The following is a 12,878-nucleotide window of genomic DNA, read 5'->3' as shown; positions in this document are numbered from 1 at the left end:
TCTTGCCCGAGCTGCTGTTTACAGCATTGCTTTACTGCAGCCACATTGACTTTAGGAAACAGTAGAATGGGGATCCTCCTTAAACAATGTTTTTAACATGGAAAACTTTGTTTAAAGTCTTTTTTTTTTCTGAACACCTTATCCCTTTAAGGAAGCAAAAAAGAATATATCACCTTAGTAATTCCTTCCTTTTCCTTGTCATGCCCTGCCTTCCATATGATGGCCATATATACTGCGGTCTAGTAGCAAAGCAGATGGATGAAGGAAGCAGAAGGGGTTTCGGGACTCGAATTCTCGCATTCTTTCTCGTAATTCATTATACACACGGTTTGTGTTTATTTGGTTGTAATATGTAATGAGGTGTAATTTTATATACTAATCAGTGTACGGTAGCAGCAGGATAATTTCCATATTAATATAGTATTTTATTATCATTTCAGGCAGAATTTAGCCATCCATGTAGGCAGTTCAATTTATGTGTCGGCTGAGTGATCCGCTCTTTCCTGCGCGGTCTCCAAATGCCAGACGAAACAATAGGTGATTGTTGTTTTGTCTGCACAAAGGCAGAAATCTCTCTTTTTTTGGGTGCCCCATTTCCAACACTTTTTAGTGATATGTCAAAATATTCAGAGACTCTCTTGGACAATATGCTTGTCCCCCAAAATTTGTGATGCTCCATAATTGAAGAACCTCAAAGGTCCTTTGTAGAAAAGCGATTCCTCCATTTTTTTATTTTTTTTTTACCTGTTTTGAAAAAGAGTTACAATCTCTTATCGTAAGACTGTCAAAGCGAGCTCACTGATGGATTCTTGGCTAACTCATTCTGCAGCCAGCAATGTAGTGTACAGCACAGCGGCTAAAGAGGTCAAACGGTTCAAAATTTTTAGTGTAACCCATTTGTAAAAAATGATTTTTTTTTTTTAGCCCAAATTACTTGCATTTAAGTGAAAAAAAAATAAAAATAAATAAAAAATGTGCCAAAATTTAGCCTTTTTTGAAACTTTTTACAACAGAATTCTGGCATAAAATCTTTGCTGAATCGGGCCCAATATTTTTGCTCTCACATTTGCAACTTTTCACTATTTTTTTTCTTTTTTTTTTACTTTTCCTATAACAAGCAAAAAAAAAAGTTGTCATATCTTTTTTTTCAAAGCCATTTGTGAATGAAATGCCAGTCTTGGTAAATTCTTCCTTCTGTCTTTGAACTTACTGCAAAATTTTAAGGTGAACTGTAGAAGTGAAAATGTGAGCCCTTTGTGAGTGTCTGTGAAGAAGATAATAAACTGCTTTCCACTATCCTGAGATGCGAAGTCCCTTTGACAACTTTTCTAGTACCAGGAAGCATTGATTATGGGATCGTGGTGTGGATGAAAAACAGATTTTAAATTGCAATCTATCTATAAAAAAAAAAAAATCTGACAATTTCACACTTGTCACTAGGCCTTATACTAGGTTTCCACTTCCTGTTCTGTACAGAAGACTTTTCAGCAGTCTCATCATCACACAGGATTGCAGTGAAAGGGAACACATCTATATACAGTAGATAACGGAGGGTGCACCATTCCCAATAGGTGATGTCACAGCTCACCTCCTCCTCCTCCTGTACAATGACTGATAACACCTCTATATACAGTAGATAACACAGGATCCACAATAGATGATATCACAGCTCACCTCCTCCTCCTCCTGTACAATGACTGATAACACCTCTATATACAGTAGATAACACAGTATCCACCATTCACAATAGGTGATATCACAGCTCACCTCCTCCTGTACAATGACTGATAACACCTCTATATACAGTAGATAACACAGTATCCACCATTCACAATAGGTGATTTCACAGCTCACCTCCTCCTCCTTGTGTACAATGACTAATAACACCTCAATATACAGTAGATAACAAAGGATCCATTATTCACAATAGGTGACATCGCAGATCACCTCCACCCCCTTCCTGTACAGTGACTTATTCCCTTACACTTATGTACAAAAATTAGGGTCAGAGTCAGTTTATTAATGTTCATGTTAAATACAGGAAGTAGAAATCTAATATTAGACCTAGTGGCCAATGTGAAAAGTGCAAGATTTATCTATATATTTTATTTATATAAATGTTTTTATTTCCATTCTTCATAACACTAATAAATAAATATATATTTTATAAGGTGTAAAGCCACCTTATAATATATAATATTGTAAGGTGGCTAATGGTCGCATAGTTGATAGGAGGTATATGTCACAGAGATGGCTGTCCTCTGTGATGGAACCCGGAGTGTTTCTCTAGTGCACGTAAGCACGAAGAGGACTGATTGGTGCACCTGGGATTGGGTTACGGGTAGCTTGGAGTGTTGGGCGGGTCTAGCAACCCACATACCTCACCTCTGGGTGTGGTTAACGACCTATAAAATGGAGGTTGTTTGTTTGGCACATGGTCTGTGTGTTTGGAGGGAGAAGGTCTCCTGTGTGTGGTTGTCTCCTGACCGTGCCAGGATACTGGACGCTACCCAGCCTGTGTGCCCACAGGACTGGTTAAACAGAGACTTGCTTAAAGGACACTTTACTTTGTTTGCCTGAACTAAAGGTGGTTTGTTTCCTTTTGGCTTTTTGGTTTATGAAGTAATAAACCAACATGGACTTTTAAAGGAACATGCCTCCTGTTTGCCTCCCGTCGTACCCAAGTGAGTGAAAACCCTACAATAATATACCATATATACTCGAGTATAAGCCGAGTTTTTTAGCACATTTTTTGGGCTGAAAAAGCCCCCCTCGGCTTATACTCAGGTATACCCCAGTATATAGAAATTCCGTTGGTGGATAGTGGGAGGGGGGTTGTGGCGGTGGAGAAGCGGGGCACACGCGGTAGCCGCTGCTGCAGCTCCATGTGTGCCCGCTGCTAAAGGGAAATGAATATTCCTTCTTCTCCACGCCCATGACAACAGGGAATATTCATTCTCTTTAGTAGCGGGCACGGAGGAGCGCTGAGCCGAGACTCCTTCTAACAGTGCCTTCTACTAAAGAGAATGCTTATTTACGCCCATAGTCCCGGCAGAGAGAGGAGTGAATATGCCGGCAGCAACAGCTCACATCAGCGTCTGATAGCGCATGGCAGTGATGTCATGCGCTGCTCAGATGCTGGCAGACAGGACGCAGTGCTGGAGCAGAGGTGAGAAATGAAGGTGAGTATAAGTGTTTATTTTTTGTGTGCGCCATGCAAACCAGGATTGGGGATGAGGGGGCCATACATACCAGGATTGGGGGATGAGGAGGCCATGCATACCAGGATTGGGGGATGAGGAGGCCATGCATACCAGGATTGGGGGATGAGGAGGCCATGCATACCAGTATTGGGGGATGAGGAGGCCATGCATACCAGTATTGGGGGATGAGGAGGCCATGCATCATGCATACCAGTATTGGGGGATGAGGAGGCCATGCATACCAGTATTGGGGGATGAGGAGGCCATGCATCATGCATACCAGTATTGGGGGATGAGGAGGCCATGCATCATGCATACCAGTATTGGGGGATGAGGAGGCCATGCATACCAGTATTGGGGGATGAGGAGGCCATGCATCATGCATACCAGTATTGGGGGATGAGGAGGCCATGCATCATGCATACCAGGATGGGGAAATTTACCAGTAGCTGCTGCATTTCCCACCCTAGGCTTATACTTGAGTCAATACATTTTCTCAGTTTTTTTGTGGTAAAATTAGGTACTTTGGGTCAGCTTATACTCGAGTATATACGGTATATATAATATATACTTTTGCTTAGATATTAATTAACTCTTTGGTTTTTTTTTTCTGCTCAATACTCATGTTATCTTACCTTATAACCCCCTAATGGGTTTGATAGGCTCCCTGGGTTGCTGATGTCCTGGCTGCTATTATGTGACAGTTCATCCCCCGTCCCCCTACACAAATCTATTATTTATATATAGTATTTTTATGTATTTATACGTGATTAATACAATTTTTTATTTTATCCATCTTTCCAACAAACCTCCATTTTTTTCTCTTGTTGTTCTATATATAATATATATAATATAGTGTTATGAAAAATGGAAATAAAGTGTTCTTTGCATCTTTAAACCTGATTTCAGCACTGGGTCATTTTCTGATGTCTTCTTTCCTTTGCAGATGAGACGTGTTATGAGGAGCAGGGGCTAATATTAGGCTGTAAGTTGTCGCCCACCGTCCGGCGGCATGTTCTATTATGTGGTGGCACATGACGGAGCGCTCGGCTCTAGCCCACCCCCATCTCTATGTTCTCCCCCACATTGCTGACAGACAGGCCAGGAAACCTGCGAGCTCGGTCCATATTAATAACTCTCTTTGGAAACGTGCGACTTTAGTGTTTGCTAATCCTACCATAAAGTAATTAAATTCAACATTGATGTAGTTTCCATATTTCTGCGGATCCCGCGGAATGTGTTCTGCAATCTGCGGCGGAGGGAGAGAACGCGCCGACAGCCCTGGTGAATGTCTGTGATTTGACATTATCACATTAATAACACATCCATTCTTCAAAGCGTTTTTAAGCATGATCTGTATGATAAAGGGCATCTACTTAATTACAAGCTTGCTTAATTACAGCTGTGTGGAAACTCGTTTGTTTAGGAGGATGCTAATTACACTGCTGAGCCCTTGGCATGGGCCTGCGTTCTTGTACGCCGTGCAGTGGCAGCACGCCCAGATGAAGTGGCTTCAGCTTTAATGACTGCAGGTGACACGGAGATCGCTTGTTATGCCGCGCGCCGGTGCCCTAACTCATATGTGACAGACGCCCAGATGAGAGCGACTCTGCACCGACCCGGGCGAACAGGAAACATTTCTATGAATAGCCGTCAGAACCGTATCTGGGCTGTCACGTAACGCGCGTCGCGGCTTTATGGGGTTTTGAGAAATGTATCGAAGCCAGCGGCTCAAATATAAAAAAATTTCTTAATTCTTTGCTGTGTTGATTACAGAAAGCGATATCGTTTATAAATGATTGTTGGGTATTGCAGCCCTGATAATTTTTTATTAGATTTTTTATTTTTTTTTTCTTTTCTCTTGTCATTTCCATCTTTGTTTCTCTCTTTCAGCAATGGATGGCGTTCCTTTCATGATTTCCGAGAAGTTTGCCTGTGCGTCAGAGGCGGTGAGTGTACAGTCTGTCGGTTTATCGCACTTTCTTTCTTTTTATATTGATTCTTCATATTTACCCAGGTCACTATTAAAACAGGAAAAAATATCTACTTTCTTTCCAGAAATGGCATCACTTTTCCTAATTTTGCAGCTCCATCCTATCGGTTGTCCACCTTTTTGAGGACAACTTACTTGAGTGGATGTATTTTTGGGTATACAGTACAGACCAAAAGTTTGGACACACCTTCTCATTTAAAGATTTTTCTGTATTTTCATGACTATGAAAATTGTGCATTCACACTGAAGGCATCAAAACTATGAATTAACACATGTGGAATTATATACTTAACAAAAAAGTGTGAAACAACTGAAAATATGTCTTATATTCTAGGTTCTTCAAAGTAGCCACCTTTTGCTTTGATGACTGCTTTGCACACTCTTGGCATTCTCTTGATGAGCTTCAAGAGGTAGTCACCGGAAATGGTCTTCCAACAATCTTGAAGGAGTTCCCAGAGATGCTTAGCACTTGTTGGCCCTTTTGCCTTCACTCTGCGGTCCAGCTCACCCCAAACCTTCTCGATTGGGTTCAGGTCTGGTGACTGTGGAGGCCAGGTCATCTGGCGTAGCACCCCATCATTCTCCTTCTTGGTCAAATAGCCCTTACACAGCCTGGAGGTGTGTTTGGGGTCATTGTCCTGTTGAAAAATAAATGATGGTCCAACTAAACGCAAACTGGATGGAATAGCATGCCGCTGCAAGATGCTGTGGTAGCCATGCTGGTTCATTATGCCTTCAATTTTGAATAAATCCCCAACAGTGACACCAGCAAAGCACCCCCACACCATCACACCTCCTCCTCCATGCCTCATGGTGGGAACCAGGCATGTAGAGTCCATCCGTTCACCTTTTCTGCGTCGCACAAAGACACGGTGGTTGGAACCAAAGATCTCAAATTTGGACTCATCAGACCAAAGCACAGATTTCCACTGGTCTAATGTCCATTCCTTGTGTTCTTTAGCCCAAACAAGTCTCTTCTGCTTGTTGCCTGTCCTTAGCAGTGGTTTCCTAGCAGTTATTTTACCATGAAGGCCTGCTGCACAAAGTCTCCTCTTAACAGTTGTTGTAGAGATGTGTCTGCTGCTAGAACTCTGTTTGGCATTGACCTGGTCTCTAATCTGAGCTGCTGTTAACCTGTGATTTCTGAGGCTGGTGACTCGGATAAACTTATCCTCAGAAGCAGAGGTGACTCTTGGTCTTCCTTTCCTGGGGTGGTCCTCATGTGAGCCAGTTTCTTTGTAGCGCTTGATGTTTTTTGCAACTGCACTTGGGGACACTTTCAAAGTTTGCCCAATTTTTCGGACTGACTGACCTTCATTTCTTAAAGTAATGATGGCCACTCGTTTTTCTTTTCTTAGCTGCTTTTTTCTTGCCATAATACAAATTCTAACAGTCTATTCAGTAGGACTATCAGCTGTGTATCCACCTGACTTCTGCACAACACAACTGATGGTCCCAACCCCATTTATAAGGCAAGAAATCCCACTTATTAAACCTGACAGGGCACAACTGTGAAGTGAAAACCATTTCCGTTGACTACCTCTTGAAGCTCATCAAGAGAATGCCAAGAGTGTGCAAAGCAGTCATCAAAGCAAAAGGTGGCTACTTTGAAGACCCTAGAATATAAGACATGTTTTCAGTTGTTTCACACTTTTTTGTTAAGTATATAATTCCACATGTGTTAATTCATAGTTTTGATGCCTTCAGTGTGAACGTACAATTTTCAGTCATGAAAATACAGAAAAATCTTTAAATGAGAAGGTGTGTCCAAACTTTTGGTCTGTACTGTATATCATTTTTATAATTGGGTTCCAATCAAAATTTTGCACCGTTTGCCTTCTATAGACTGTGTTGTTTATTGCTGGCTGCAGAATGAGTTAACTGAGGATCCAGCAGTGAGCTCATTCTGAAGGTCCAATGGAAGTTTCAAATTCTTTTTTTTTTTTTCTGACTTATGACCACAGACCACATCAAAGTTGAATGTGTCGGGAAACAAAGAACCTGTAAAAGCCAAATGGTACAAAATTTACAATGACGCTGAATTGTAAAAATGATCGTTAGAATGTAAAAAAAAAAAAAAGTCCCCATAGGAGGACCCCCTTTAAAGTGGTATTACTATGTTAGACATTTATGACATATCCACAATATATGGCATAAATATGGGACGTGCACCCTACCCCATGCTTCTGTCGTTAAGAGACGTGGCAGCTGTTGCCATTGACTTGTATGAAAGGATGAAAAAAAAGAAAAAAAAAAAACGTCAGCGCATGCATTCTTTGCTACTTTGGAAAAAGGGGTTGTAGCGAGCTGCACATGCGCACCCTCTTCTGCTTTTACAGTGGCGCAAGAGGGGGCCTCATTTTCAAAATAGACGCAGACCCTACCTCTTGAACTAGCTCCAATTAGATTTGTATGTCATATCCTAAATGTCCCAGATGGGATTATCCCTATAATTGTAAGTGCAGACCTCACCCATTACCAGGAGTGACATTCTCTGGAAAGCAGGTAGACCTCGCCCATTACCATGAGTTACAGTCTCTGGATAGCAGGTAGACCTCACCCATTACCAGGAGTGACATTCTCTGGAAAGCAGCTAGACCTCGCCCATTACCATGAGTTAGTCTCTGGATAGCAGGTAGACCTCACCCATTACCAGGAGTGACATTCTCTGGAAAGCAGCTAGACCTCGCCCATTACCATGAGTGACATTCTCTGGAAAGCAGGTAGACCTCGCCCATTACCATGAGTGACATTCTCTGGAAAGCAGGTAGACCTCGCCCATTACCATGAGTGACAGTCTCTGGATAGCAGGTAGACCTCACCCATTACCAGGTGTGACATTCTCTGGAAAGCAGGTAGACCTCACCCATTACCATGAGTGACATTCTCTGGAAAGCAGGTAGACCTCACCCATTACCAGGAGTGACATTCTCTGGAAAGCAGGTACACCTCGCCCATTACCAGGAGTGACATTCTCTGGAAAGCAGGTAGACCATGTTCTGTAATCTCAAGCTGCCAACTATAAAGTAATGACAGTGTTAGAACTGATCAAACTTTTCTCTCCGTTAAAACTGGATGTAAAATTCATATTAATTCCTTCTGTCGGATTATCCATTAGTAATCTGTATAAATAATTCAGTTCATAAAGTTCTATTGTTTAGATCAATAATCACCATCCATGGACAACTAGATATTGGAAAAGTTGATTAAGCGTCCAGAGATATTTCAAGTAGAACAGTTTGATGGGAATGTAAGTTATTAGCTGCTGAATGTAAAATGGCATGTCCGATAATATGGGTTGTGCTATCACTGTTCCTTCAGGGGGGTCTGTACATGCAGCCCCTGCATCTCTTCCCTTAGATTCATGCTATGTACATAGGTGGATCTGGACTCCTGGCGTTTATTCCAATCACTTTGATAGTAAATGCATTAGCACAAATTATTAATTGTTCTACTGCCCTTATAATGAAGTATCACTTCTTTACTGTATTATGCATTGGTTTCATTATTATTAATCTTAATTTTATCTTTTTATTTTGTAAATATTTTTTTAAAACACCAGAAGCAGAATATTTGCAAAATAATAATAAAAAAATATTTATAAACTAGTAAAGAAGTGGATACTTAATCATAAATACAGTAGAACAATACACAAATGTTATATATTTTCCAAAATAAAAACATGGGAGGAGGATCTTTTTTATTTTTTAAATGTTTTTATTTGAGAAAATAAATTAATATTTGTAAATTGTATCATTAAGTATACACTTCTTTAGTTAATGATTCTTTGTATTTTTATTTTTTTATTTTTTTTTAGTATTTTGCAAATATTCTGTTTTGGAGGTTTTATTAGTTAAAAATATTGAACTGAAATTTTATATTTGTTATTTAATATACTTTTTTGGGGGGAAAGTCTTTTTTTTACGTTTTAAATGTTGGTTTACGAAAATATATAAATTTATTTTTTTTTTTGTTTTTAAAATTATAGAAAGTAAAATTTTATTTTTAGAGTACCGTATGTATGTAAATATTTTTTTTTTCAAAGAAAATTAAATAATTTAATTTTAAAAAGTACAACCGTTTCAGGGAAAAAAATATACAATCTAAAAAATGAAAAAAAGCAAAAACAAATGTGTGATGTATACATATATATTATGATTTTACTCCTTTTTATTTTCATTTTCTTGTTCATACTTTTTGAAGACTCTTAAATGTTTTCTGAGAAATTCTCATCAATTGCTTTGGTTTTGCTGCCCTCATGTGGTCAGCAGTAGAATTGCTAGGCACTGTCGTTGGCCACAATGACTTATCAGAAGAGACTATTGTACTGGTCGTAGTTTGAAAATGATGTAATGCACTTTTTTTTTTTTTTTGCAATATAAAGATTCCAATTTTATTTTTTTTTTAATTGAACCTCTTAAATTCTGGTTAATCAGAAAGAGGTTTCTTTGTTTCAGATGCAGCAGGTTGATCTTTTGGGGATTACAATCAAGTCACTGGCAGAAATTGAAAAAGAGGTAAGTGCGAAAACTAGCGATTTTGAAAATATTTGTTGTTGTCGTATATAGAAGGGAGCGGTCACAAGGTTTTCCCATTATAAACAAAAGCCACCACTTTTTACTGCAGTCCATCAACCTGCAAAAATCCCTCACTGCATATCCCAAACAAAAAACTTTTAAAAGTCTCCCGTGCCATATGCTGATAAGTGTAAAACTTCATACTAAGAAAATTTAGCAAAAGTGTAGAATAATCTGAATCCTAATTGAAAATGAATCCATGAAACATCTTTACCATCAGCTCTCAGACGGGTTTTGCTCTAGTCTCATCTCTTTGGGGTACAGTGGTTTGCAAAAGTATTCACCCCCTTGGCTTTTTACCTATTTTGTTACATTAAACCAATGTTTAAATATTTTTGTAATCCGATTTGTGTGTGATGCGTCAGCGCTAAATAGTCTAAGTTGGTGAAGTGGGAAAAATATAGGCATGAATTACATTTGTGGGATCAAATAACTAAAAATTAACATGTGCATATGCATGCCCCTAATTACTTTCATAAGGCCCATGCTTCAATTGCACACAGGTGGACGTCCTGTCACTAAGTGTCACGTGGTCTGTCAGTATATACACTTTATCTCTTCTGAAAGGCCACAGAGGCTGTAACACCATTAAGAAAGAGGCTCCACTAACCAAACACCACCATGAAGACCAAGGAGATCTCCAAACACCACCATGAAGACCAAGGAGATCTCCAAACAACACCATGAAGACCAAGGAGATCTCCAAACAACACCATGAAGACCAAGGAGATCTCCAAACAAGAAGGGACAAAGTTCTTAAGAAGAACAAGTCAGGATTGGGTTATATTAAAAAAATATACCAATCTCGGATGATCGCCCAGAGCACCATCAAATCTATTATCACCAAATGGAAAGAACATGCAACCACAACAAACCTGCCAAGAGAGGACCGCCCACCAAAACTCTCAGCCCCGGCAAGGAGGGCATTAATCAGAGAGGCAGCACAGAGACCAAAGGAACCTGAAGGAGCTGCAGAGTTCCCAAGCCAAGACTGGAGTATCTGTCCATACCACCACAATAAGCCGTACACTCCATAGAGGTGGCCGTTATGGGAGAGTGGGCAGAAAAAAAGACTTTACTTGCACACAAAAATTGTAAGGCTCATTTTGAGTTTGCCAAAAGACATATGGGAGACCCCCCAAATGTATGGAGGAAGGTGCTGTGGTCAGATGAAACCAAAATTGAACTTTTTGGACACCAAGGAAAGCACTATGTCTGGAGCCAAGCCAACACAGCTCATCTCCCCAAGAACACCATCCCCACAGTGAAACATGGTGGTGACAGCGTCCTGCCTTGGGGATGTTTTTCGGGAGCAGGGACAGGGAAAATGGTTCGAGTCGAGGGGAAGATTGATGTTCAGAAATACAGGGATATTCTTGAGCAAAACCTGTTTGTCAGTGATTTGAGACTGAGACGGAGGTTCACCTTCCAACAAGACAATGACCCAAAGCATATGATAAGCAACATTCGAGTGGGTTAAGGGGAAACGTGTAAGTGTTTTGTAGTTGCCTAGTCCAAGCCCAGACCTTAATTCAATTGAGAATCTGTGGTCAGACTTGAAGATTGCTGTTCACTAGAGGAAACCATCTAACTTGAAGGAGCTGGAGTAGTTTTGCCTTGAGGAATGGGCAAAAATCCCAGTGGCCAGATGTGGAAAACTCATAGAGACTTATCCAAAGCGACTTGGTGAATAGTTATGCAAACTGAAGTTTTCAGTTATTTTATCCTATTTGTTGCTTGCTTCACTATAAAAAGAAAACCAAATGTTCACAGTTGTCGGCATGTTCTTTACATGAACTGATGCAAACCCTCAAAAAAACAACAACAAAAAAAACGTGAAATTCCAGGTTACCAGGTAGGGGGGTGAATATATATATGCAGGCTGCACAAAGACTCCTCTTAACAGTTGTTGTAGAGATGTGTCTGCTGCTAGAACTGTGTGTCATTGACCTGGTCTCTAATCTGAGCTGCTGTTAACCTGCGATTTCTGAGGCTGGTGACTCGGATAAACTTATCCTCAGAAGCAGAGGTGACTCTTGGTCTTCCTTTCCTGGGGCCGTCCTCATGTGAGACAGTTTCTTTGTAGCGCTTGATGGTTTTTGCAACTGCACTTGGGGACACTTTCAAAGTTTGCCCAATTTTTCGGACTGACTGACCTTCATTTCTTAAAGTAATGATGGCCACTCGTTTTTTAGCTGCTTTTTTCTTGCCATAATACAAATTCTAACAGACTATTCAGTAGGACTATCAGCTGTGTATCCACCTGACTTCTGCACAACACAACTGATGGTCCCAACCCCATTTATAAGGCATGAAATCCCACTTATTAAACCTGACAGGGCACACCAGTGAAGTGAAAACCATTTCCGGTGACTACCTCTTGAAGCTCATCAAGAGAATGCCAAGAGTGTGCAAAGCAGTCATCAAAGCAAAAGGTGGCTACTTTGAAGAACCTAGAATATAAGACATATTTTCAGTTGTTTCACACTTTTTTGTTAAGTATATAATTCCACATGTGTTAATTCATAGTTTTGATGCCTTCAGTGTGAATGTACAATTTTCATAGTCATGAAAATACAGAAAAATCTTTAAATGAGAAGGTGTGTCCAAACTTTTGGTCTGTACTGTATATAATTACACTGCTCAAAAAAATAAAGGGAACACTTAAACAACAGAATATAACCCCAAGTGAATCAAACTTCTGTGTAATCAAACTGTCCACTTAGGAAGCCACACTGATTGACAATCAATTTCACATGGTGTTGTGCTAATGGAATAGACAATAGATGGAAATTATTGGCAATTATCAAGACACCCTCAATAAAGGAGTGGTTCTGCAGGTGGGGACCACAGACCACATCTCAGTACCAATGCTTTCTGGCTGATGTTTTGGTCACTTTTGAATGTTGGTTGTGCTTTCACACTCGTGGTAGCATGAGACTGACTTTACAACCCACAGAAGTTGCTCAGGTAGTGCAGCTCAGCCAGGATGGCACATCAATGCGAGCTGTGGCTAGGTTTGCTGTGTCTATCAGCGAAGTGTTCAGAGGCTGGAGGCGCTACCACGAGACAGGCAAGTACACCAGGAGACGTGGAGGGAGCCGT

The 12,878-nt window shown here is 40.3% G+C and overlaps 1 protein-coding gene across 7 annotated transcripts in view; it reads left to right on the top strand.

The window, feature by feature from the left end:
- MVB12B (multivesicular body subunit 12B) overlaps positions 1 to 12,878 on the top strand; it is a 146,315-nt gene that overhangs the window by 117,967 nt on the left and 15,470 nt on the right. For 4 of the 7 annotated variants that reach the window (XM_073639773.1, XM_073639778.1, XM_073639779.1 and 1 more), the window contains 3 exons: positions 4,150 to 4,188; positions 5,097 to 5,152; positions 9,633 to 9,713. In XM_073639773.1, coding sequence (XP_073495874.1) covers positions 4,150 to 4,188; positions 5,097 to 5,152; positions 9,633 to 9,713 — 176 coding nt within the window. The remainder of the gene's footprint in view (positions 1 to 4,149; positions 4,189 to 5,096; positions 5,153 to 9,632; positions 9,714 to 12,878) is intronic. The other 3 variants (XM_073639774.1, XM_073639775.1, XM_073639776.1) reach the window with 3 other exon arrangements.

Source organism: Phyllobates terribilis, unplaced genomic scaffold, assembly GCF_046119375.1.
Source record: "Phyllobates terribilis strain yellow unplaced genomic scaffold, ASM4611937v1 Scaffold_7__3_contigs__length_470593459, whole genome shotgun sequence".
NCBI classification, from domain to species: Eukaryota; Metazoa; Chordata; class Amphibia; order Anura; family Dendrobatidae; genus Phyllobates; species Phyllobates terribilis.
Note: the sequence above shows the minus strand (reverse complement) of the source record. Positions and strands in the feature narration are given on the sequence as shown.